General features: G+C 40.2%; 1 protein-coding gene across 4 annotated transcripts in view; it reads left to right on the top strand.

The window, feature by feature from the left end:
- The window catches only part of LOC130428548 (cell adhesion molecule DSCAML1), a 115,187-nt gene extending 93,347 nt beyond the window's left edge, over nt 1-21,840 (top strand). The window contains exons 16-33 of one of the 4 annotated variants that reach the window (XM_056756673.1): nt 78-148; nt 237-477; nt 3,533-3,718; nt 4,891-5,046; nt 6,899-7,038; nt 9,873-10,026; nt 11,734-11,851; nt 11,979-12,142; nt 12,225-12,323; nt 13,301-13,489; nt 13,856-14,143; nt 14,353-14,508; nt 15,100-15,130; nt 15,261-15,382; nt 15,963-16,115; nt 16,214-16,408; nt 16,555-16,866; nt 17,799-21,840. In XM_056756673.1, coding sequence (XP_056612651.1) covers nt 78-148; nt 237-477; nt 3,533-3,718; nt 4,891-5,046; nt 6,899-7,038; nt 9,873-10,026; nt 11,734-11,851; nt 11,979-12,142; nt 12,225-12,323; nt 13,301-13,489; nt 13,856-14,143; nt 14,353-14,508; nt 15,100-15,130; nt 15,261-15,382; nt 15,963-16,115; nt 16,214-16,408; nt 16,555-16,866; nt 17,799-18,310 — 3,287 coding nt within the window. In that variant the 3' untranslated portion in view covers nt 18,311-21,840. The remainder of the gene's footprint in view (nt 1-77; nt 149-236; nt 478-3,532; nt 3,719-4,890; nt 5,047-6,898; nt 7,039-9,872; nt 10,027-11,733; nt 11,852-11,978; nt 12,143-12,224; nt 12,324-13,300; nt 13,490-13,855; nt 14,144-14,352; nt 14,509-15,099; nt 15,131-15,260; nt 15,383-15,962; nt 16,116-16,213; nt 16,409-16,554; nt 16,867-17,798) is intronic. The other 3 variants (XM_056756676.1, XM_056756675.1, XM_056756674.1) reach the window with 3 other exon arrangements.
- The last annotated feature ends 2,136 nt before the right edge of the window (nt 21,841-23,976 follow it).

Here is a 23,976-nt window from a genome sequence, read left to right as displayed (position 1 = left end):
TGAAGAAGACTAAAATACATAAAGCTTTTTTATATTCAACTGTTGTGATATATCCTTCAATTGTCATCTTCTCACAGCTCCTGATGGGCCACCCATGGATGTGATCCTACAAGCAATGACCTCTCAGAGCATTCGTGTTACTTGGAAGGTACAGTAGAGCTGTTCAACATTGTTCTTACATTCTCAAACAATCACCTTGTGTGCAAAAAGACTCTTGTTCTATTCTGTCCATTCAGGCTCCTAAGAAGGAGCTTCAAAACGGAGTTATCCGTGGCTATCAGATCGGTTACAGGGAGAATGGTCCAGGCAGTAATGGTCAGTACAGCATAGTGGAAATGAAAGCCACGGGAGACAGCGAAGTTTACACCCTGGATAACTTAAAGAAGTTTGCTCAATATGGAGTGGTGGTCCAGGCGTTCAACCGGGCCGGAACGGGACCCTCGAGTTCAGAGATCAACGCCACTACCCTTGAAGATGGTACGAAATATGTTTGCTTATATGTTTTCAAATGCGGATTGTCTGGGATCGCAGATGGTTTAAAAATAGTATGTGAACCTGTATGACGTATGGTATAGTTCAATTTCAAAGTATGAACATATACAGTATCTATCCCACACCGTGACCATCAAAACTTTTGGGGATTTCTCTTGTGTGTTGAACATAGGGTGACTCTGGCCCGTGGCCCTCATCCACGTGCCTGTCACTGTCACCGAGGCGACAGCGATATTGATGCTGTTAAGGATAATAGTAATAACAACAAGCATAGGAAAAATAATTATAATTAGCCTGTCTGCCGAAGCCCCTCTCCCTGATCCGCTGCTTTTCCTCCCAGTCTAATTATCTGCAGCTGAGCGCATTGTCTCCTTCTCTCTCTTTTCATCTTTCCTCCAGATCCCTCTCTCCGGCTTTCAACTCCCCACTCCGCTCTCAGAGCACCTTTCATTTATCTCTCCCTCCATCTCCCAACTTCCCCTTCCAGTCCTCCGCCCACCTTTGTCCCACTGTCTTTCTTCTCCATCCTTATTTTTGGAAAGCTCCTGTGTTCTCTTTGTGCTCCTGACGCTTGAGCGTTCTTCCCTTGTTTTTTTTTGTTTTTCCCTGATGTTGTTTATACCTCTATGGATGGTCCTCTCGTGGTTTTAAGTTTCTCCTCTACATGTGTCAGCCTTAAAGGAGGCATGAATTAAAATCACTATTTCAACCCGAGTTTTTGTTATATAAGTGTGAATCGTATTCACGTGAACATCATGTAAGTGTCAGAACTGAAAATGCCCTTGTCACTCAGATTACATCTGTTATTGACACAAGGCCCAGCTTACGGCAGGTTCTGGAATGCACCTATCTATGACGACATTGATAGGTTGAACACCGCCTCCACGGAAAAATATCAACGACTACTTCCCTAGCCCCGCCTACTGGAAAGCGCATGACAGAACCAGTGGCGCTGAACCAGATAGAGCGATCAAGCAATAAACAAACATGCTGTTAAAGATAGCTAAATATTGTGCCATCCCTGTTTGTGGAAGAATACAGTTGCTGCATAACCTTCCTTCGGATTCCGATATTAGGAATGTGGGGTTAAAGTTTATTTTAAAAGACGTTTCAGCTCATGTGGGAAGAACATGGAGCGTTTGTTCGTTTAATTTCTCTGAGGATTCCTTTGTGAACAAGGCCGAGATCAGCACTGAATTTGTGGAGAGTCTAAAATTAAAAAGCAGTGCTGTGCCTTCAATATTGGATCCAATAGGAATGGCGAAGCAATCTTATGTCAGTAAAACATTTTTGTACTATGTGTCACTATTGCTTTGTTAGAGATCGCTTAATGTGCCCTGAGCACTATAACCCGAGATTAGTATTACCTGGTGATCTCTAGCCATTTGTAATACTTGCAGAGGTTGTCTGTTATCTTAAGCCTGTGCAAATCGTATCAATGTTATTTGGCGGGCTCTAATATACCTTTTCAAGGTTTTATACACCGTTTGCGAATAATGGAGGCTGCTTTGACGTGTTTTGGTATTATTTCGGGTGCTGGGTGATATCCATAAGTTAACGGGAGTCTCCCATTTGTTTATTTTTCATGGAAACTCTCGTAGCATTTGAGACCCGCTATCGCGGTGATCTTTTGTCCGGTTCGGGATCACTGGTTTAAAATGTTGACAGGTACGGTCATATGTCATTAAACGCAATACAACCATAGGCTATATGAACTATACGCAAAGCCCTGCCATCACATCCGGGAAATAAGTCAGTAAATTTGAGTAAAATCATCTTGTGCAAATGTGTCACATGAAATACTGATGTGGGGAGGTCATTTATAAATCACAGGAGGTCTCCAGATGATACTAATGCCCTGTGAAAACTGTGAATGTTGCCAATGTGTAACCTAACATTACATCTCGAACCAAATTCACAGAAGGCTCCAACTACACAAACTGCTATCCAATGCTATCCAAGCGGTGTGGTTACTTCCAAGTGTCTTCAATGCTGCACGTGCACCTGGGTATAAAATTGCCTATTACTTATTGATTTTGATCTTTTTGGATATAAAAACAACATGAACGTCATAAGTAGACCTCATATAACAGTATAAAACAATAAACAAGCACATTTCATCAGACCTTTAAAATCGTACAATTTCAGGTGTGTTTGCTCTTACTGGGTTGATAGAGATTGTGTTGCACCATGTAGTCCATCTGATCAGCTGTCTGCACCAACCCTGACCATAAATGGACTTAACCTTTTGTTAAATCAAAAGAATGACAGTAATATGTATTTTAAGGGCTTTAAGATTGCAATATGAGTACGAAAGAGAAAGAAATTGGCTTTTGGGTTCAGGGTTAAATAGTTGTAGCGAGTTGTACTCACGGACACTCTATCAGGCCGTTCTGTCCTGAATGGCAGTTTTAGTGTAGTCCACCAGGGACCCTAAATCCTCTTCAAACAAATACCATCATTTCTCCTCCAGCCCCCTTCACCACCACCTCCTCTGCTCGCTCTCTCTCTCTCTCTCTGTCTGTCTGTGCCAGCTGCAGCTGCTCCCTCACACAGCAGAGCCAGTTTTATTCCTCCCCTATCCTTCTTTTCATCCTGTCGTCCGCACGGGCTCCTTTCCCCTCCCAGCGAGTCGCACAGACGGGCTCTATGTCCCCCTCAATAGCGGCATTATTTATTCAGGGACGCAATTTGGCACATCATCGCTGCCACGTTCGTGCCGCATCCGGCAAAAACGAGCGCGTTCAGTAGGTGAAACGGCTCGAGATGACTGTAACGTTTGACTTCTCTTCAGCTTCCGCACGTGATTGTTCGGTCCGCTTTGAACGCAGTTACAAGGTTGTTGATGCTCTCGGGCCACGGCAAGTGCTCCAATTGCGGTATATTACCGTCATTTCAGTATATCACTGTAATTGTGCTCTTTCACTGCAATTTTTGCTTCCCTCTTCACCTATTGTATCTTGTCTCCACCTGTGCCTGGATTATTTTCCAGGCATTTCTTTTGCTTTTATGTGATATTTCAATCTGTTTTCTTTCGCAGTTCCCAGCCAGCCACCACAGAACGTGCGGGCCATCACGGTTACTTCGGATGAGGCGGTGATCACGTGGTCCGAGCCCCCGCGAATGACCCTGAATGGGGTACTGAAGGGCTACCGTGTGGTGTTCTGGTCCCTCTACCCCGATGGAGGTGGGTGCTGTGGGGGCCAGACACTGGGGTTCAACCAGAGTAATTATACGCTACTACTGTTACTTCCCCAATAGTCAATGTAGGAACCCTAGAGCGCCCCCTATAGTCTACCTGTGTGTCTGTTTCCCTTCCAGTCCAAACTACAGGATGTGCTTTTGTGACCAAATAGTATCTTAAAGGTGAAGTGTGTAATTTCTGCTTTCACGAAATGGAATTGTGGCGGTTTTCCGAACTCTTCCACATGTTTCCTGAGTGCAAACCAGTCCCCTCCAAAAGTGACAATGCTGGTGGAACCTGTGTTAAAGCTGCAATCCATGACTTTTTCCTTTATAGTACCATGTTTGTTTGAAACGAACTGTAAAATTGCAGGTTCAATTATAGACTTATCTCTAAATGGGTTCAAGTTAAATGACGTCAAACTTACCTTCCCACCGAACAGCTCAAATTATAAATCAATGCAAATGCCAATGCAAATCGGAAGACAATTTGTGAAACAGTTTTTTATGTACTTATTGCTAACCATTAAAAGCTATGTATTGCAGCTTTATTGGCACAGGTTACCCAAAAATGAAAATATTTGTCATTTTTACTCACCCTAAAGCTGTTCTAAACCTGTATGAATTTCTTTGATCTGTTAGTATTCAAACATTGGGTACAGACATTCTTCATAATACATTCATTTGTGGTCACCAGAACAACGTAATTTATACAAGATTAGAACAATTTGAGGAGGATTACTGTATGTGATGAAAAATTTTCAGTTTTGGATGAACTGTCCCTTTAAGTGGGAATCATTAAGATAGCAAATGTTTTCAAAGCATCACAGTGTATGTAGTATTCAATGGAATGAAATAACATGCATATTGTTGACTGTATACATAGCTGGGATATGTGGAAAAAAAGAAAAATTACACACTTTACGTTCGTTCGAAAATGCCAAAATGTCTTTTACAAAAAAGTATTGTGGAAGCAACTTACTTCAGTATACCATGGTTCCCTATTCATGTACCACGTTATATACATCAATCAACATCAAAGGATGACATGATATTATACATGTCAAGAAACAGCAAAACCACAGTACGTTTTTGTAAGTGTTGAGTGAATATGGTTCTCCTGTGTGATGTGTTTATGTTAGAAAGCTAATATTACAGTTTTTTGTATATGCAATTAATCCTTCAATGCTATCATTGTCTTTAAATGTGGCTCAGAATGGGGCGAGATGCAGAACATCACCACCACTCGTGAGCAGGTGGAGCTGAAGGGTCTGGAAAAGTTCACCAACTACAGCGTTCAGGTTCTGGCCTACACACAGGCGGGAGACGGTGTCCGCAGTAACGTCCTGTACATACAGACGCGAGAAGACCGTGAGTTTACACACATGACAGATATACAGACAGCTGCGCATTCTGGGAAGGACACATGAAATGCTCTTTTTTCCAAATAGGTTGCGGATTCGATTCCTAGAGAACACTAATACTGTTGAAATGTATAGCTTGAATGCACCGTAGAAACAAATGCATACATGTAAATGTAAATGAAACATTAGGAGCATCATACACATAAAATACTTAAAAATGTTGTCTAGATAGCAACCAGATGTCGAGCTTTTATCTCTGACATAATTGTGACCCTTCAAAAAGCTTTCAACCCAGACAGTGGAGAACCCGTGTTCCTTTCAAACACACAGTCACATTATGTGCATGCCACTTCCCCTTTACCCCCAGCCCTATTCAAGCTCAAGAGAGCGTGAGTGTGTATGTGCTTATCCGGGTGGGGGAAGGTTGTGGGGTAGAAAACCGTGCCACACAAAAACCACATTAGCTGGAGGCAAGTGCAGATACACACGGCACGGTCCAGATACTGAGGGTGCTGGATCGCTGTATGTGGTCGCCGTGGCGACATTTGGGCTCTAATATACCATTAGTACAGATAATGAGAATTAAGATGCTGGGGGGCTGTAAAATCGTCTATGTGTTTCAAAGCAGATCCCTCAACCAGCTTACCACTCAACACAAGGAGGATTTACTCTTGGTGGATTAGCCGACTTTAATTTTGTGCTTACACTGGTTGGGATAGGATTACAGCGATATCTGTCTCTCTTCCTTTCCCTGGTGGGCATTAGGAAGGGCAGGGTGTGTTAGGAACTGAGGGGTAAAAATATAAGAGATGTTAAACTTGCATTTTTCATTGAATTGATTATGATGTTGACGTGTGTGTGAGAGCTTGGCTTTTGCAAGTTTAGGCACATGGGCGTCCTCTTCACATGTTTGTCATTCATGCACTAGTCATTAGAGCTACTGGTTTCTCGTCAGGTTTTCTTTTAAACTTTTATTTTTTTATTTATGACTGTGTGCCCAGCTTCATAGCTTAACTGGAGGTCTGTGGTGCTAACAATGCCAAGGTCATGGGTTCCAGGCAACACACAAGGTGACAAAAATATGCATGTGATGAACTGTAAGTCGCTTCTCAAGAGTCAAATAAATCTGGATGTCAAAAAATCTATTAATGTCATTGCTCAGATGGCTAATATCTTTATTTATAGAAATGTTAAACCCTCACTAATGCCTCAGAATATCATTGCTGTACCACATATTGCCTAAAAGTGTAAACTCCGCATATCTGACACCTATAGATGAAAATAAGCGTTTGTGTGATGATTGTTTTTAGTGAGATAGTTGTGATGGGCGTGCGTTTGACTTGAGGCTAGGTCTTTAAAAAATGTATTCAGATAAATTCAGGAAAATACTAGTACCAAGGCAGCACTGCATATGTCCTACAATTTGGTAATCCCAGAATGCATTGTGACACATTCAGTAAAGATGTTTTCAAGATGACTAAATGTTTTGAGGCAAATGTTTATGTATATGTTTGTGCTGTCAGTTCACTTACAGTATTTTGTTCTCTGAAATTTTAGTTTAGTAAGTTTGGGTTTGCAGGTTTTGGCCATTTATTAACTGATCAGGCTGGGAGACCAGATTGAACCAGCAAAGACCAGCAAACCATTTAGACTGCTATAGGCATTTTTAAATACAGCTTCTCTCAGAACCCTTAAAAGAAAAGTCAAGAATACCTTAAAAAATCGCAATTTAAACCACATACACACACTATTAATCTCACACACATCATCTTGAGACAAAACTTTTGGTTATAGAGGGTTTAAATATCCAACATGACCATTAATCCAGCTTTGTGCTTCTCATTTTCTCTCTCTCTCAGATCCCGGCCCTCCAGCGGGCATCAAAGCAGTGCCATCCTCTGCCAGCAGTGTGGTGGTATCCTGGCTCCCCCCTATCAAACCCAATGGTATCATCCGCAAATACACAATCTACTGCTCCAGCCCTGGATCGGGCCAACCGGTGAGGCATTTGAATGTGTTTTTGACGCCACTTTTGGCAGTGCCATTGTGTGCTTTAGATTTTTTTATAACAGAGGGCATAACGTCATTGTGTATTTGTTGAATATACTGTGAGTTTAAACGTGTGTGTGTGTTTTTTGACACAAATACATGCTTTATTTTAAATGGGTGTGTGAACAGTACGCGTGCGTCTCAGAATTGTCTGTTTTCTTTCGACTCTAATTATAAATGTGTGTTTATTTCATTGTTTCGTCTGTGTGTCTGGCTTTGTGGCGAGTGTATTTTTAATCTCTGCATGTGTGAGGTTGCGCTGCAGTATCAGCGAGATGTGTGTGCGCGCTCGTGTGTGTGTATGTAAATGAGAGGCTCATACTGCAGTGTGTGCATGCAAGCTCACCCTCCCCTTCTCATTTGCATATCTGCGTCTCATCACGTTGCCTAGACAACCTCATCTGTTCATCAGGGAGGGCAGGAAACAAGCTGACAGCACACACACAAACACGCGCACACACATCTCACTGGCTCGATCACATTTATAACCACCTCCTCGACAAACACACACAAGCAAACACACAATTTGTGTACTCTCACACTGAATTAATGTACCTGTCCAGATGTACACATGCTCACTCTCTCTCTCCTTCGCTCATTCACAAATCACTCTCTCTCTCTCTCTCTCTCTCTCTCTTTCTCTCTCTCTCTGGCCTCTCACAGAGCACGGGGTGATTACTATGTAAATGAGTGTGAGAGGAAAAGGGGGGGCCTGGGGGTCAGACTCAGCGTGCGGGGAGTACTTTTGTTCCTCTTTTCATTATCTCCCTCTATCGCTCCCCGGATCACCGCTATCTCCACACCGATGGAATATTTTAATATCCGTTACAGCACTCCAATAATCCCCCCACCACCCCCCCTCATGCACCTCCGTTACCTGATTCACGATGACAGAGGAAACGTGGAGGGAAAAGATGAATCGAAACAAACCAGGGAACGAAGGTAGCGATCGCAGATCGGTAGATTAAAATCACATACGAACGAATCAGAGAAGTCATGTCGCAAACCTGGTGAACTTTCCTACTAGAGGGCAAAATAAACATGTCGAAAAACAACTAGCACAGTGTAATACTTTTGTGTATTTACACTATCCAAAATGTTTTCAATATTCGGAATTTTAACCTCTTTTACTGCCTTGGAAATCATGAAGAAACAGTGATCAAATGTGGTAGTAGCGGTTGTGGCGTCTTGCCTATCAATTTGTTGTTTCTTGCAAGCCGCTCTGTTGGCTTACATTATAACATATGAGTGTTACGTTATATTTAAATCAAACCTTTGTTATTGTTTTCAATAAGCGACCTCTAGCACCAAAAATGCCAGTTTACCCAGAATTCTGTCATCATTCGTTCACCCTCATGTGATTCAAAACCAGTTAAATGATCTCTTTAAATGAGCCTCTGTGGGACACAAAATAATATATTTTTAGGAATGTATCTGTGCTTTTGCGTCCATTTAATTGAAGTCAATGGGGGCCAAGGTTGTTGAGGCACCAGCAGTCTTCAAAATATCTTATTTTGTGTTCTTAAGAAGAATGAAAGTTATACTGGTTTGAGTGTGAGTAAATGATGACAGAATTTTCATTTTTGGGTAAATTATCACTCAAAGGCATCTCAGGCACACTGCGTTCTAAGATCCCTTTATTTTGGCAATTTTCTAAATCCGCTTTCCGTTTCCGTCTGGATTGCAAAAGGGAAGCACATCGAGAACCAAATCAAAACTTCAGTATCACAAACATCAATGAAAATAGTTTTATATAGGCTATCTTACCCAACATTTGTATTAGGTAGCCATTGAGAGAGAGAGAGAGAGAGAGAGAGAGACGCAACAACAAAGTTCAACATTTCCATGCGTCACATGATTCATGGTGCCTTCAGATAGTTCCAAGAAGTTACGTTTTTTTCTTTTAATTCTTTTTTTTCTATTTTCACTTCAATTGGTCTGTTTAGCCACAGCTCCATGCATTACCAGTACCTTCTTGAAACTGTTGATATCCTCCATGAACTGAGACAGCTGTGTTTACGAGTGTGAGGGATGTGCTGTACAGAAGTTATGTGTTGGTGTCAAGGCCAAAGGGTACGAGGATGGTACAGTGTGGCACTGTTCAGCATTGGGATGTCTGCCGGCATCTAACGCAACAAATGCGTTTGGACAGCAGACGCACGGCTTTTCTAAACGCACATCAAATACGGGGAAACCTCGCAGCGTAGCCTGACCTCGCTGTATTTCTGTGCGTGTTGATACAGGTTTATGCTTTTGTTGTACAGTGGAGTTCAAGGTGGATAAAATAGAAATGCTCACGGTAGTGTGTGAGGTGAGCAGCAGAAATCTCTCAGTAATCTATAGTTAGTATTACACTATATGAGGCTGAGTGAGGGCATTGTCTTTTACCTTCTCATACACTTTTGTAAAGTCCCCTGGGTCACTCTCTCTCTCTCTCTCTCTCTCTCTCTCTCTCTCTCTCTCTCTCTCTCTCATTCAGTCATATACATACACAGTTTAGGATTTTTTTACCTCACAGAAAGAGATATGACAGAAAACTCTTAGCGTCCTATTTAGCAAACGTTGAGGGTAAAGAATAGAGTTTGAATAATCATATTTTCCAGATGTTGACTTTGTAGAACCCAGATCAAACCTAAACACAAGTCATCACCTTCATCACCTCAGCTTAAAAAGCATTATATAAAGCCACACACAGTCTACGCAAGCAAATTCTTCTGTTATGTGTAAATGTGTTAATGTAATATTCATTTTTGAAACGTATCATTTTGCAATGCCAAATTCCAGGCACCAAGCGAATATGAAGCCAACCCTGAGCTGCTGATATACCGCATCACCCACCTGACTCGGGGTCAGCAGTACCTCATCTGGGCGGCTGCCGTCACCACTGCCGGAAGAGGAAACATCAGCGAGAAGGTCACCGTGGAGCCTGCAAGTAAAGGTGAGTTCTTCCTGGAGTTTAATGGACCAGAAGTGTTGACGTTTGCGAGGTCTTAAAGGGATAGTTCAGCCAAAAACTCAAATTTGCCGTTTATTTACTCACCCTCAGGCCATCTGAGGTGTAGGTGACATTTTTTCTTGAGTCGAACCATAAAGAAGATTGTTTGGTAAATCTGCAGCCCTCTCTGCTTCATATAATGGGAGTCTATGGGGTCCACCTGTCTAAGAGTTCCTAAAGCACATGATTCCAAAAAGCGGCTCCTGGCGACATGTTGACGTTTTGTGAAGCGAATCGTTTGACATTTTCATAAAACTGAACCTCATTTTTTATAATTTTAGCCATAATATACAGCCTCTGCACACAATCTCAATCTTCTTGTAGTATTTGATGGCGGATGGCATACCAGAATCTGTTAAGTTTAGCGCCACCTGCAGAAAGGGAGTGTTGAGGCTGTATATTATGGCTAATATTATTTAAAATGACGTTCAAATTTATGAAAATATCGAGCGAGTCACTTCACGAAACATTAACATGTCGCCAGGAGCTGCTTTTTGGAATCATGTGCTTTAGGAACTCTTAGACAGGTGGACCCCATAGACTCCCATTATATGTAGCAGAGAGGGCTGCAGATTTACCAAACAATCTTCTTTATGGTTCTACTCAAGAAAAAACGTCACCTACACCTCTGATGGCCTGAGGGTGAGTAAATAAACAGTAAATTGAAGTTTTTGGCTGAACTATCCCTCTAATGCTGACAGTCAGATCCATTTCACTAAAATTCAATCACTGAAGATGACAAAAAATATATATTAATAATACAGACTGGACGAAGCTTCAAAGAAGCAAAGGAGGTTTTCCAGCTGCTATTTTGATTTATTTTATTCAGTGATCATGTAGAATCGAGAAAAATCATATAGCGGGCCAAAAAACCTGAATGCACACAGTATGTAAAGGGTCAGTGTCTGAATGGTTTTCTGATTTGCTCTTTTGTCCTATTAACCTCCATCTGTCCACTCTCCTGATGGATGGAGAGATAAACTGTCGTTTATTATGTTGAGGGAAGTAAAGAAGAGACAATGACCCGGGCCACTATACCACACAATGGAGGGAAAATGAAGGGGGCAGTTTAATCAATATTACTCGAGTCGGAAGAAGTGTGTGTGCGCATGTGTTCTATGCATTCAGCACTCATTAATACTCTAAATTTAAGTTTAATACATTCTTTGACAACTGGTTTAAATATAATTGAATGTTGTGCATCTGTGGTGATGTCATGGCCCACTTTTCCATTGTATTTCCAGTGGGCAAAAGTCATTTATGTAGGTCAATTTTTTAAATAATTCATGTTGGCAATTTTCAGGGTGCAGTCTGTTGAAAATCATTACGTGAGACTACTTTGCACCCCTGACACTGTCAGCGACATCATTTTATTGGTATAGTGTTTTTGTGATGTGGGAATCTACAATAAAAGAATAAATAGAATAGCTTTATCAATGAGAGTTTAGTATATAACTCTGAATCCTTTTTTTGTGTTACTTTATTGAAAATGCTGAAGGTTATTTATGTAGTAGAATTCAACTGTTTTGATTTCATGGGAACTTTAATCAGGATGGTTTGAAATCTACACAAAATAATATATAATATAATTTACATTGTTTTTTTTCTCTGTCCTACCTGGTCTAAAGTGACTTTTTTTTTTGTCCTCAGCTCCTGCTAAAATCCTGTCCTTCGGTGGGACGGTGACCACTCCATGGATGAAAGAAGTCCGGCTGCCATGCAGCTCGGTGGGAGAACCGACACCCACCATCAAATGGACCAAAGACAGGTCTGAGATTAGACAATATATATTTTTGTCAGTTTCTGAATCAGTTTTGCATCAGATTTGGTCTGATTAAGCTTTAACTCATGACATTAATTAAAGATGGTGTATTCTTCTGATCTGACCTTCACAGTGAGGACACTGCCATCCCGGTCACTCAGGACGGTCACCGTAATATTCTTTCCAATGGTACCCTGGTGTTGCGCTCTGTCAAAGCAGAGGATTCTGGGTACTACACCTGCACGGCCACAAACACGCTGGGATTTGACACCATCATTGTGAACCTGTTGGTGCAAGGTAAAGAATAGCATTCCAGCATTCAACGATGCTTATCATTTCACCAGGGACTAGAGTTAAAACTGTGTGTTGTGAATTTCAGTGCCTCCAGATCAACCTCGCTTGACGGTCTCCACCACCTCAACATCTTCGATCACTCTGGCCTGGATACCAGGAGACAACGGAGGAAGCTCTATAAGAGGTACAAGCACCTGTCCAAAACTCTGTCTTTAGATTTAGAAGCAAGTCAAGTTCTCTTCATACTGGTATCTCAGTTATTTCTGTTCGACAACAATAAGAAGAGGTAGCAAATTGAGACTTTCCAAAAGTAATCTCTTTTCTCTTTTTTCCTACTCTCAGTTTTAAAAGAGATCTCAACCATGTCTCAAGTATATAGAGAACTCTTTTGAGTATCCCGAGCAACACAGATGAAATGAAATAAAAAGATTAAATAGTTCCTTTAATCCATCTTTCACAATTAATTTCTCTCTCTATGGTTCTATTACACATTTTCTCTCTTCTTTGCATCTGTCTAGTATATCTAACTTTGTTTAACCTATCACTGTGTCACATACAGTATCTATGACATGTACACATATCTACAAAGTATCTACCGACCTCTTTTGTTTCACAGCAAATTTGGGTAAAAATGATATGTGCATTGTCTGTATGTAAAGCGTGGAGGTGAATAAAGATGATTCAAGGATGTCAGCGGGTAAATCTTTTTGATGTGGCACCCTTTATTTTACCATCTGCCAGATCTGAAGAGACAAACCAAATCTGTCCCAATCTTAATGACAGCGGACGCCATATTGTGCTTCTATTTACATAAGTGTGTTGTCAGCATCTCTCCCTTTCTTACTCTGGCTAACTAATGGTGGTTTACGAGATCAGATCAGCTCTTAGATTGTTACTCTGTGATTAGATTGTGGTGTGATTCGCCATCTAGTGGTGATGTTAGGAATTACTAGATTCCTGAATTTTAAGATTCAAGGATGCTTGATGTTGAATGCAGGCACACTGTTATTACTATGTATTATGTGTTGTATACTATTCTTTTTATTTCTTATAGACTGTAAAAGATGATGAAATTTCATGGTGTTTACATACTGACAAATAACATGCTATCTGTTGTTAAAGCAATTACAGGATTTAAACGTGTACTCTCTGTGTGTTTAGGTTTCGTGCTGCAGTATTCAGTAGATAACACCGAAGAATGGAAAGATGTCTTCATCAGCTCCAGCGAGCGATCCTTTAAGTTAGACAACCTGAGGTGTGGTACCTGGTACAAAGTCAAACTGGCAGCTAAAAACAGCGTGGGAGCTGGCCGCATTAGTGAGATCATCGAAGCAAAGACTCATGGCAGAGGTGATGGGAACTATTACGGATTATTTTACATCATTATAGGAACATGGAAACATTATATGAAGAGTTCATTTGCAAAACAAGATAACTCAAAAATCATGTTTTTTATTGTGCATTCCAATTAATATCAATCAAACTGCAGTTGGGTTGTTTTAATAGTAATAACAAGGTAAAGCACATAAAAATTTAGTAAGTAATAATTACTAACAAAGTAAAACACAATTAAAACATAAAACATTTTTTTTGAATTTTTGAAAGATTTTTGAAAACTGAGTTAATTCACTATAGATTATACTCTGCATCCATGTGTCATGTTCTGTATATTATGTACATAAAATGTCTTCATGCCGTTTTTCTATTTTCCTGTAGAGCCGCAGTTCAATAAAGACCAGCCTATTTTCACTCACATCAACTCCACCCACGCCCGCCTCAACCTGCAGGGCTGGACGAGCGGTGGCTGTCCCATCACTGCTGTCCTGCTCGATTTTCGGCCCAAAGGCACCTGGGCCTGGCAGAGCGTGCGCACCAATGCTTCGGCCGACATCTTCCTGGCCGAGCTGCGGGAGGCCACCTGGTACGAGCTTAAGATGAAGGCGTGCAACAGCGCCGGCTGCGGCAACCAGAGCTCCCAGTTTGCCACGCTGGATTACGACGGCAGTAAGACAAACTACATGTCAACCTTACGGGGAGATGATTGGTTGAAACCATTGATGCTGTTCAATCATCAACATGTTATACTGTACTAGATAATGTGAACACTACATACAGTAAAAACAGAATTTAGTTATTCAGGGAGAGTTATTTGGTAAGAGGCTTTGACATTCTTTAAATATTTCTTCGCTTCATCTCGTTGCTCTTGTCCACAGGCACTATTCCTCCTATTAAGTCAGCGAGAGGGGAAGGAGACGATGTTAAAAAGCTTTTCTCTATTGGTTGCCCTGTCATTCTGGTCACTCTTGGCATGGCTTTACTCTTCATCATCCGCAGGAAACGTAAGGAAAAGAGACTCAAACGATTAAGAGGTAAGTATTTGAACACAGAAAGGAACAGTTAACCAGAGGAAAAGAAAATTCTGTCATCATTTAATCACCCTCATGTTGTTCCAAACATGTATAAATTATATCTTTGTTCTGACGGACGCAGAGAAAGATATTTTGAAGAATGCTTGTAACCAATCAGTTCTTGGACCTCTTTGACTGGCCTAGTAGGATAAAAATCTTTGTAAACGTCTTTGTTCTGTTGAACACAAAAGAAAATATTTTGAAGAATGTTGGAAAGCAAACAGTTCCGGGGCACTTATGACCTTTGTCAGTTTTCATATTATGGTAGTCAATTGTGACCAAGAACTGTTTGCTTATAAGCATTCTTCCAAATATCTTTCTCTATGTTAATCAGAACAAAGAAATTTATACAGATTTGTGATGACAATTTTTCTTTTTGGGTCAACTTTCTACTAAACATCTAATACCCGATTTGCATAATTTCATGCAAATATGAAAATGTATAACAATCTTTAAAACAACCAAGACAGCTTGAAGAAATAAATCCTGCCATCGTGTTAAGAATAATTTAACATAAGCAATTTAATAAAACAATGTTGTTTGCCTCTACAGATGCTAAGAGCTTGGCTGAGATGCTTATCAGGTAAGGATATAGTAACTAATATATGTATTCATGTTTAAATACATACTGTAGTCCATATTCATTCTCAAAGTTCCATCAGTAAAAGTAGCAGTGGCAATACTTCTTTTGTCTGGTTGTTTTGCACCTGGAGCAGTAAGAACAATCGAAGTTTTGACACCCCAGTGAAAGGCCCACCTCAGGGACCCCGGCTGCATATAGATATCCCCCGCGTGCAACTGCTCATCGAGGACAAAGAGGGAATTAAACAGATAGGTCAGTGTCTGTCGTTTCCTCTCCTGCTTCTCAGATTTCCTTTCATGAGAAAAAGACCCTCGTAATCTCTATCGCGTCGCCTCTGAGGTTTCAAAAGAGATGGCAACTGTGTCCTACACAAATTACTGGCAACTGTGACCTACACAAATGATTTGTACACAATGTCACATATTTCTTATCAAATCAGATCTACATTATTTGAATGCATTGCACTTTAATTCTATTGTGTAAAGTTGTTACATATTAACGGGATAGTTCACCTAAAAATAAAAAACTTCTTTACTCACACTCCAAAACTGGATAAATTACTTTGTTCTGCTGAACACTTAGGAAGATATTTGGAAGAATGACTGTAACCAAACAGATTTAATCCCACATTTACTGCCATAGTAGGGAAAATAAATACTATGGGAGTCAATGGAGGATCTTTTTGGTTACTGATAACAAAAGTTGTTTTTTTGGGTGAACTGTCCCTTAAATTGTTCATACTTCAAGTATGCAAAGCTTTTGAAAGGCGGCAACCTCGTTTCCTTTGGATATGTGCACTAATGTTTTGAGCTTTATCTACTGTGTCCAATAGGTGAAGACAAAGCCACCATTCCTGTGACAGACACTGAGTTTAGCCAATCAGTGAACCCGCAGAGCTTCTGCACGGGTGTGTCAGTGCATCACCCCGCCCTTATTCAGAACACCGGCCCTCTGATTGACATGTCAGACATCAGACCTGGAACCAGTATGTTGCATTGTATTGTTATATGATGGAGGAAAGATTATTTCAAGATTTTGTTTTAATATATATTATTTTGTGTTACACTTTTTCTGCTCCCTCAGATCCAGTTTCAAGAAAGAGTGTGAAGTCCGCACACAGCACAAGAAACCGGTACTCCAGTCAGTGGACTCTGACCAAATGCCAGGCGTCCACACCGGCTCGAACTCTTACCTCAGATTGGCGGACTGTGGGCTCTCAGCATGGCATAACGGTTACTGAGAGTGACAGCTACAGCGCCAGCCTGTCACAGGACACAGGTCCAATCACACACTTACACATTCAACATTTAGTTTTTATGGTCTTGACGTTACAGATTTTGGTATTTAGTAGACGCTAACACAATGAAACAAAATCTGAGCATCATAAGGTTTAAATTATGTGTTAAATCTTGTTCCATCCTCAGATAAAGGACGTAACAGCATGGTGTCCACCGAGAGTGCTTCCTCCACGTATGAGGAGTTGGCCCGAGCATACGAGCACGCTAAGCTAGAGGAGCACCTCCAGCACGCCAAGTTCGAGATCACCGAGTGCTTCATCTCAGACAGCTCGTCTGATCAGATGACCACCGGCACCAACGACAACGCCGACAGTATGACCTCCATGAGCACACCGTCTGAACCGGGCATCTGCCGCTTTACTGCCTCCCCGCCTAAACCGCAGGACTATGACCGCGGCAAGAACGTGGCAGTGCCCATTCCACACCGCGCCAACAAGAGTGAGTGCTGGAGTCATGATGCCGGTTTAGACTCCGGCTTCTTCATTTGCAGATCCTGTTACCCCTCTTTCCAGTATTTTATGTAACATCTCTATAATTAATAATTATTTATAAAGCAAAAACATATAATATTGAATAAATGTTATGTTTTTTTCATAATTATTGTATATTTTTATATAAAGTATTGTGAAAATAAACATTCATTTACGTGATGTAAAAAATAAATAGGAATATATATTTAAACAGTAAGCATGATTAGTATTAGAAAAAATGTAATCATTTATTTATAAATAAATAAATGAAACCATATTGATTATTTTTCTCTAACTAATACTAATAACAATAACAATAATATTTTTAAATACTAAAACATGAAATATTTTTCTCTATATTTTAGTTTTAAATAGTAAAACATTACATATTTTTTTCTAATACTGATAATAGTTAGTGTTTATTGTATTCATGTAGTTAATACTAAAACAATTACTATTTTTCTCTAATTTATACTGATAACATTTAGTTTTTTTTTGTTTTTATATTATTAATCACTAAAGCAATAAAGATTTTTCTCTAACTAATACTTATAATAGTTTGTATTTAATATTGTTAAATACTAAACCATTAAATATTTCCACTATATTTTTAAATACTAAAACAACAAATATTTTTCTCTAACTAATACTGTTAATATCTAGTGTTCATATTATTTATATTTTAAATGCTAAAACAATAAATATTTTTCTCAAACTAATACTGAAAACATTAAGTGTTTATATTATTTATATTTTTAAATACTAAAACACTAAAAAAGTCGAACTATTACTAATAATATTGTTGCGTTGCTGCGAAATGACCGTTTTACCGATGACCGATTATAATGTTTTAGTATGTTAAGTCATTTTTGTGCTGACACCTCTCTCTCTTTCCTGCAGGTGAGTACTGTAACCTCCCCCTGTACATGAAGACGGACCCTTTCTTCCGGAAGCAGGCCGAGCTGCACGACCCCTGCCCTGTTGTTCCGCCCCGTGAGGCTTCCATCAGGAGCCTGGCCGCCCGGGCCTACCACACGCAGGGCCGCCACATGACATTGGACCCCTCCAAGCAGCAGGCCCTAACGCTGGGCCACGGAGGCTTGAGCAGCCTGACCAGCTCCGGAGCCTCCGGTACATCAGGCCCGGCCTCAATCGGGGCCGCTGGGAGCTCCAGCATCTGCTCAGGCACGGCCACCTTGCCCCAGAGGACTCTCACCATGCCCAGCAGCTCTTCCACCTCCTTGGTCGCGAGCGGGGCGGCCGCCGCAGGTGCGTCAGCGAGCGGTCCGACGCCCGGCAGTTCCAAGGTCGGAGGATCCAGGGACTCTCTGCTAGAGAGCAGCTCATCCGGCCTGGGCAGACTGCAAAAGCAGAATGCTGGGGCGTACTCCAAATCCTACACGCTGGTGTAGCTCACACACATGTACACATACAGTACGTTCACACGCACCTGGAGTCTGTCCGGCGCCTGGACAGGGGCGTAACTGAGCATTGGCGGAACTTTTTCAGCACAGGGGTCTCTCTCTCTCTCTGTTTCTCTATTCCTGTTTGACACCTTTTTCTCAAGGCTTTGTTCACACTGCACACAGATCCGATTTTGGTTTGCAAAGCTGAATCGACTGCAATGTGCAGTCAATATCTGTGGAAATCTCGCATTCGCATGCTACCAGGAGAGTATGTGTTAACACCGAAAAAAATGTTTTTTTACTTTAAACTCACAAGGTGAATGGGAAAGCGTCTGCTCTTAATCTGATTTCAAGTGGTTTGGAACAGGTTTGTAAACCTCTGGTTTTTGTTTTGCAATTCAATCACGAGATGAAATGTAACAACAAAAACGAATTTGTGTTGTCCGTCTGAACAAAGCCAAATCTGCCTTTCTTTTTAGATCTTTCTTGTCCGCTCACTTTCCTGCCTTCTTCCTGGATTAAATATGCCAAACCACGGGACCCTTTCCCTCACTTTGCCTTCTTTTCTCTCTTCAATTTGTTTTTGGTTTCGTACTCTCTCTCTCCCGTTCTACTTCTCTTACTGTCAAAGACACCTTGGACCTTATGCACGAAACGCTTTCCATGTGCACTTGTTCCTTTGATTTCTTGACAACAGGAAAACGCAACGGTTTTAATAGGTATATTGTTTCACATTAATCTGTCTAGATGTTTTTAGACTGTCGAAAGTGTCTCTTTTTATGTCTCGCATAACGCATTGCCTCGGAAAGCTTATGCATAAAAGAATCCACCACGGTGTCCGTCTTTCTCCCCTTCTGACCGGTCTGGAAAAGACAAGCTCGAAGATGACAGCCTTGACCGCCTGAATCGAGTCTTTGGGATTTTTTCATGCAATTGATTACACAGTATAGAGTGTTATTGACTATTTTGTAAACAAACAGAAAAAAATGTGGAAAAAAATGTCTGGAGCCATTTTCACAGTGGGGGGTTACTGTATTTTTTTTTTGGTTTTCTATTTTAATGTCCATGGGGCAGAGGAGAATACACGAAGGGTAGACGGATTCCTCCTCGCGGCTTCCTTCGATATGAAAGAACGGCGCGTTCTGCTGTTTGTTCGTTCGTTTGACTGTATGATGCCATATATTTATCACCCCCTCCTCACCCCAGACCTCCCACAAAACGCCACCAGTTCCTCTGTCTCACTGTGAACGCCTTACAGCCTCTCCTGGACGGACCGAGCGAAGGCGGGATGCGTACGTGAGCTAGTGAGTACATAGAGGCAGATAGAAACGAGGGCCGATTGGAAGGAGGGAGAGATATCTGCCGTCGCTGTGTAGCTTTTCTGCGTTTGCTAATCGTTCTCTTTATTCTTTGCTTTTCTTCCCCACACGAAGACTCTAGCGGTCTTCCTATTCGAAAGTCGTAGAGACCGTAGCTTTAGGTGGCGCAGGGGTGGAGGGATCGAGCGAAATGCAAGAGGGGGAGACGTGAGAACAAATCGAACGACCCTCCATCGTTCGCTCGGTTTCTGAAGCAAAGCCCCTTAACAGAGAAACTTCCAAAAATCGAACAAACTCTCCCAATGATTTCAATGGAAAAAGTTCTACATCAGGGCTCCTGCAATACGAAAGAAAAGAAAAGAAGAAAATATATTGCAATGTTTGTTGTCAAAATATATACATATATATTTCTATCTAAAGATATAGTAAATATATAAGTGGTGAGAGCAGAGATTTAAATGCCATATCTAATTGAAACAAAAATTTTATTTAAAAAAAAGATTTGAAGACAATCGCTCAGTGGGTGTGTAGCAGTAAGCGAGGGAGTCGATCACGAACGGGTAACAAAACTAAGAGAGGTGGAATAAAAGAACAGCCGAGAGTTAGTTCGGTAGGTCAGTATTTGAGATTGGTATTGGCGCCATCGCCTTATCCAACTTCCTCTCAGTCAGGCTGTATAGTATGTGTGCGTGTGGGGTTAACCGCTTCACAGATGAGATATTTATGGTTGTCAAACACACTCTCTGCTTAGAATCAATTGAAGTTTGCCATTGCAACTCCAGCTTCAAGTGTCGTTGGGATCCATTCACGGCACACACCGACGACTAGTTTAAAATACCCATAGTGCTTTGAGCTTTTAGTGAAATTGAGCATCTGAGCTTGCTACATTTGAGTTCACATAACCCCTGCAGACTAGACGCAACAAATTCTTCAGACTAGGGACATCGTGTTGGGTTAAATTTGAGACGTCTCAACGGTTCTATATCTTGAGTTTGTTTGTGGCATATTGAAAATAAATGGTTTGAATGAACAGATGTTTTATTGGTGGCTTGGCATTAAGATTGTGTTGAAGTTCACCCAAAGTTTGTGTAGGGTAAATTTGATAACCCAGATCTAACCCACGGAATTGCGGAGAATGTGAGCTTTCTAACGCGTTAAAAAAACAGTGAAAGAAATACGTCTTATTGCTGCTCAAAAGCCCACTGACTGGGTAAATATTGTTGCCCAGTGCATTTTGCTCTGAACATATTTCATTAGGATTAGACCGATATCTATATCAGTATTCATGCCTGTTCAGGTAAAACATCTTGTGAACTATAACACCACCGCCAGAAAGCCCCCATATTCCTCGTGCTGACTTAAAAAATATTTTTATGTTGTTGTTGCATTATTTATAAAAAAAATGTATGTATCCAACTTAGTTTTTGTTATATGATGTTTTATGTTGAATAAATGCAGTTGTGTTGCGCAACGGGGCGGGCCTGTTTAGCCATTCGAATCAGGGACCCCCAAGCTCCAACCAATCACAGGAGAAGCTGTGTGGATATTGGGGGGAGTCAGGAACAGAACTCCATCCCCACATGCCTGTTTCCCCTCCCACATTATCCGATTAGCCCCTTTTCCTCAACCAATAAAAAGAATCCTGCTTATACGTAAGACCTCCCTGTCAGCAGATTTCTAATCTACAAATAAAGACTCTTGTATATATGAAACTGTTTTGTATAAATAATTACTATTTTCGACATCTCCATTAGCAACCAGGGCACAATTATAAGTCTGGTTAAAGGTATAAATGTGAGGGGATTAAAAAGACAAAATCTAACAAATATACTTTACACCTTGATTTTTGAATGGGGCACATAAACACAGACCTGATGATGTCTGGTGTTTGCTTTGATTTTTATTTGTTTCCTTTTTATAATTTGTCTTATATTCATTTATGTTGTTGGTTGTTTTGTTTGTTTTTACTTTCGTTTCTACCTTTTTGGTTAACTTGAAGAAAAATGGCATTGCATGCTCTGAATATTTTGCTGGTTATTAAAAGAAAATGGAGACAAATGACTAAAAGGGAAAAAAGTTTAAACATGTGGAGGGGATTACTAAACTTTTATGGAAAAGTTGCTTCAATTTGCAATTGCTTGTGTTTAAATATACCGTTTTTTCTATGAAAACTAAGAAAAAAAAAACAGAAAAAGAGTACTCCAACACCTTGTGCAATAAAGCTATCTTTCTATGAATGCTGCCTTGTTCCTTGGGTATTTTTTGGTCACGCAGTAGTCTTTAACTACTCGGTACTATGATTAAACCTACAGATGTATATGCACTGTATATGTGCCACTTCGCAAGATGTTAACACTGGTCGAGAAGCCCTTTCAGTTTTAGTTTTTTTTTTAATTTGTTATTATCATAAATCTTGTAATAAAATGTTATAATTTGTGTAGTGTTAAAAAACAGGAAGTTATTCCGGACCAGCTTTGATTATGTTGTTTGAAGTGGTCTATACAAGTAACCTGTACTGTATACAAGGTCACAAAAAGTTCACATGAAGTATGGTTAAAGGGTTCTTTCTGCTCTTATGCTGAACAATTGTTTCTTGTTTAGATGTTCTGCTAAAATTTTGTCAACAAAATGACAAATATGTAAAATTGGTCTTGTGGAGGCTGAATTGTTTCTTACTTTTCGGCTTTGCTTTCACAAGCTCACCAGTAGAGGGAACAGTAAGATCATATTTGAGAAGATGACAAACCTTTATTAAATGGGATTTTATGTTACCATTGCAATTTTTAGAAGTCACATTTTTACAATAGCTGTCATTTTACTGGTGGCATTCGCCTAGACAAACATTCACAGTAAGTGTAACAATAACATTGAGAGTGTATTTTGTTACAGCTGTTGTCAGTTGTAAACCTAGGAATTACATAAATTAGAAAAAAAATTGTCTTGTATCATTCATAATTTACTCAGCCTTTCCTCAAACTCATTCCAAACCTGTATGCCTTTCTTTTTTTCCGCAGAACTTAAAAGAAGATATTACAACATTGGTCCCCACCGACTTCCACTGTATGGACAAAAAAACACATTTCTCAAAATATCTTCTGTCGTGTTGCACAGAAAAAAACAGTCCTAACGAGGCATTGAATGAGAAAATATGAGAATAAATCTTCACAGATTTTTTTCTATTTTTGGGTGCAAGTGTCCCTTTAATTTTTTTTTTTTAAAGACTGTAATGACAAGGGTTTGTTTCAGGATTATAAGTAATTATTAAGGTCTATAGCTAGGAATTCTCTGTGTGTTCCACTGACCTGAGTGGAAAACGTAAGTTGTTTGTCAATAGCACACAAAGCAATGACTCTTTATCACACACATTCAATTTAATACATGTATATAGGATCCTACATCATTAACCCTCCCTCAACACATTAAAGAACTCAAAGTACTCTAATTATATACAAACTCTCCCATCCAACAAGTATTGTTTCTGCATTTCTCAGATGCCCTAAATACAGTACTATTGTGTACAGTATGTGTGTTTGTATGTGTGATTATTGTCTGCATAACATCTTTCATTTCAAGATCTTCTAATCAGTATGTTGCTTGTGTTATCAGATGATGCTTGAACATATTTATCATCAGGTGAATGTGTGTTCACGCGAGTCACTGCAATCTATGCATCAGAATGCTTGTCATTGTTATCAGAAATTGTCCTTTAGCACTGATGGATGACCAAGTTTTGCACGCTGACAAATTTTGAAGTCAGAGGGCTCAGAGAGGTGATTGCCAATGACAAATATATAATTGTCTCTACGTCTGCTTGTGTATTATAAAAGGTACATACATTCATGGACATACAACATCCACCTTGGCGCCTTTGATGTTCTTTGACCTATATTAGAAAAAATACCACAAATAATTACGATTTCTGTGGTACAATACATTACATTTAGTATTAACAGTATAGCACTCAAAGAGACACCTGCCTAATACTTGTCTGCAAACTTTGCGTCTTGTTTCCCAAAGACTTATGGGGTAGCAGTCTATTGTTTATTTTTGAATATCAGGGTATTGTTTACCTGATCTACCATGACTACTAAATATTCATTTCATACTGTATTTGCATACTGTGTGGGAAGGAAGTACACATTAAGTTGCGGCTGGTTCTTGATCAGCGGTAAGGGACACGTTTAGTCTGGTTGACCTTTCATTTGTGGTCTTTGTGCTTCTTTTGTTGGTACTTCCTGTACTGATGCTGAATGGTAGCTGCTGCTGCATCAGCTGAAGACTTTGTAGAAGCAGTGTATCCATTACTGGATGAAGAGTCTAAACAAACACAAGATAATGCAAGTTAGAGAAGTG

The sequence above is a fragment of the Triplophysa dalaica genome, chromosome 9, assembly GCF_015846415.1.
Source record: "Triplophysa dalaica isolate WHDGS20190420 chromosome 9, ASM1584641v1, whole genome shotgun sequence".
NCBI classification, from domain to species: domain Eukaryota; kingdom Metazoa; phylum Chordata; class Actinopteri; order Cypriniformes; family Nemacheilidae; genus Triplophysa; species Triplophysa dalaica.
This window is presented reverse-complemented; position numbering and strand designations above follow the sequence as displayed.